Source organism: Fukomys damarensis, unplaced genomic scaffold (genome assembly GCF_012274545.1).
Source record: "Fukomys damarensis isolate Sample0158 unplaced genomic scaffold, DMR_v1.0_HiC HiC_scaffold_3, whole genome shotgun sequence".
NCBI lineage: Eukaryota > Metazoa > Chordata > Mammalia > Rodentia > Bathyergidae > Fukomys > Fukomys damarensis.
This window is the reverse complement of record NW_022900915.1, coordinates 22,834-24,887: the sequence shown is the minus strand read 5'-3', so window position 1 is coordinate 24,887 and position 2,054 is coordinate 22,834. Positions and strand designations below refer to the sequence as shown.

The window sequence follows — 2,054 nt, the reverse complement described above, 5'->3', positions numbered from 1 at the left end:
TGCAGGGACTTAGCTTAGTGGTTCCACTGTCTGTCTTACAAGCACAAGGTCCTGAGTTCCATCCCTGGTATCAAAAAAAAACAACTTAAAAAAAAATATGTGTACGTATACACACACACACACACAGCTAAAACTATAAAAGTTATGAAACAAGAATTCCTAGACAATAAACCATGGCTATGATTACAAATACCTCAAAGACAACTCCATAGAGATTTACAAACTGGGAAATTATGCTGAAACAGATTCTAGTCTCCAAAGAGACAAAAAGTATACATAAGTTCAAGCAGTTATAAGACCTGAAATATGTCTGAAACCCAGTTGAGAAGTAGTCTAAGATATTAGTACTAATTAAACAAACAGGTATTAGGGATATCATGAGCAAAAGTTTAAAGGTAGTTGGAAGGGACTGCCCTTGTTTAAACTAGCTTTTACCAAAAGCAGCTCAAAGGGTTCTGAAAATGCAGTGATATGATTAGATGTTTTGAAAAGATTACTGTACTACAGCAGCAGTATGGAGAGCAAATTAAAATCTGAGAAGAGTCAATTTAAATATCTTGGAGACAGTAGTAGAGGAGCTCTGTTTGGCAATATAATTCGAACTAGGATAACAGTGGCAAAAAGATTTGAAATATTGAATATTGAAACTCCTGTAAAAGATTCTCAAAGATCAAGGACAAAAATCATTCGACTTTGCCTTCTTTGGAAACTTTTCTGCACTAATAACTATGGGGGGGCACTCTTCATAAGTTAGTTTGTATCATAGGAGAGTGCTCCTTCCTGACAACAGGTTACTAAAAATACAAGGTATATCTTACCCAACTGTTTATTGTGAATAGCGAATTGAACATAACAGATGAACACAGACTAAAGAAGGTAAAGAAGAAATTCTTTTGCTGTAGGCAGCAATGAGGTACTCAAGTTTGATCCTTACTTTTAAGGCTTCAGATATCCTATTGCCTCACTGAAGAGAAGCACATGCTGGAAAGGGGCTGACACAGTAGCCTGGTGACATTTACTTAGAGGTGGTGGTGAGGGCAAAAGTATAAGGCTGGATTTTAAAACGATTTAGAGAATTACTATAAACAGCGAATAAAAACAATTCTTTATTGAAGTTCTGTTACAAAAGGAAGCACAGAAATGAGGCAGTACGTGGAAAAAAAAACGAGGTATTAACCATACACGGACTCATTCATAATTAGCGATTCTTAGAAAAAGTTACAATTCTCAAATCCCTTCCTTGAATTTTGACAACGAATAAAAAGCAGGTAACTTGTACTGAGAGTTAAGGGTCAGGCACTATACACCTAGCTCAGCTAGTTTCTCACAACCTTAAGAGAACTTTGGATACAGAGACAAAGTGACATTTTCAGCGTCTCACAGACAAACGTGCGGGAACCCAGGGTCTCCGGCTCCAATCAGCCAGGCACGCGACGGTAAATCGAGGACGGGAGTCGCCGGGAGCCCGCGAGGCTGTGGGGAGGACTCTGCGGTCGCCTCCCGGCTCCTCCGCCCTCGACCCCGCCCCGACCACGTGCCCTCGGAAATACTCAATTCTCCAGAGGAGCCAGTCGGGCTCTGCGACCTGGGCGCTCACCTCGTTGTTGAGATTAAGAACTACCGGCGGAGCCATGAGAATCGTGGAAGCCGATCTGCAGCTACCCGCGCGCGAACTGTTCCTATTGCGGCTGCGTCGCCACGCCCTTGACGGCAGCTTGTTCAGGCCAAAACTCTTCCGCCTTCTGCTAACGCTGTCTCCTAAATTTAAAAGTATGCCGATTAAATGGAGAGGAAGACCGGAACTGATGCAGGGAAACTTCCGGCGCAGAAGGTTACGTACCAGAAGTGTGTGTTTCTATGGAAACTAGGCTTGGGTGCGTAACCTTGAGGATGTTGCGTTAGCTGACCCCTCAGTTGAAGAGTTTAGGTTTTTCTTAATGTTCTTTTTATTATATTTCCTTGTAGACTGAGCTTGGTGTCCTAAGAATCTTTTTCTCTCTGAAAGAGACTAAACTTTTCTCTGAAAAGGTCAGTGTAAAGAATTTCTACTGTAG

At 41.8% G+C, this 2,054-nt stretch overlaps 1 protein-coding gene across 1 annotated transcript in view; it reads right to left on the bottom strand.

Moving 5' to 3' along the window:
• Window positions 1-1,783, bottom strand: part of Srfbp1 (serum response factor binding protein 1) — a 40,669-nt gene extending 38,886 nt beyond the window's left edge. Inside the window, exon 1 of the mRNA XM_010627263.3 lies at window positions 1,598-1,783. Within this exon, the coding sequence (XP_010625565.1) occupies window positions 1,598-1,633 (36 nt within the window). The 5' untranslated portion in view covers window positions 1,634-1,783. The remainder of the gene's footprint in view (window positions 1-1,597) is intronic.
• Window positions 1,784-2,054: the final 271 nt, after the last annotated feature.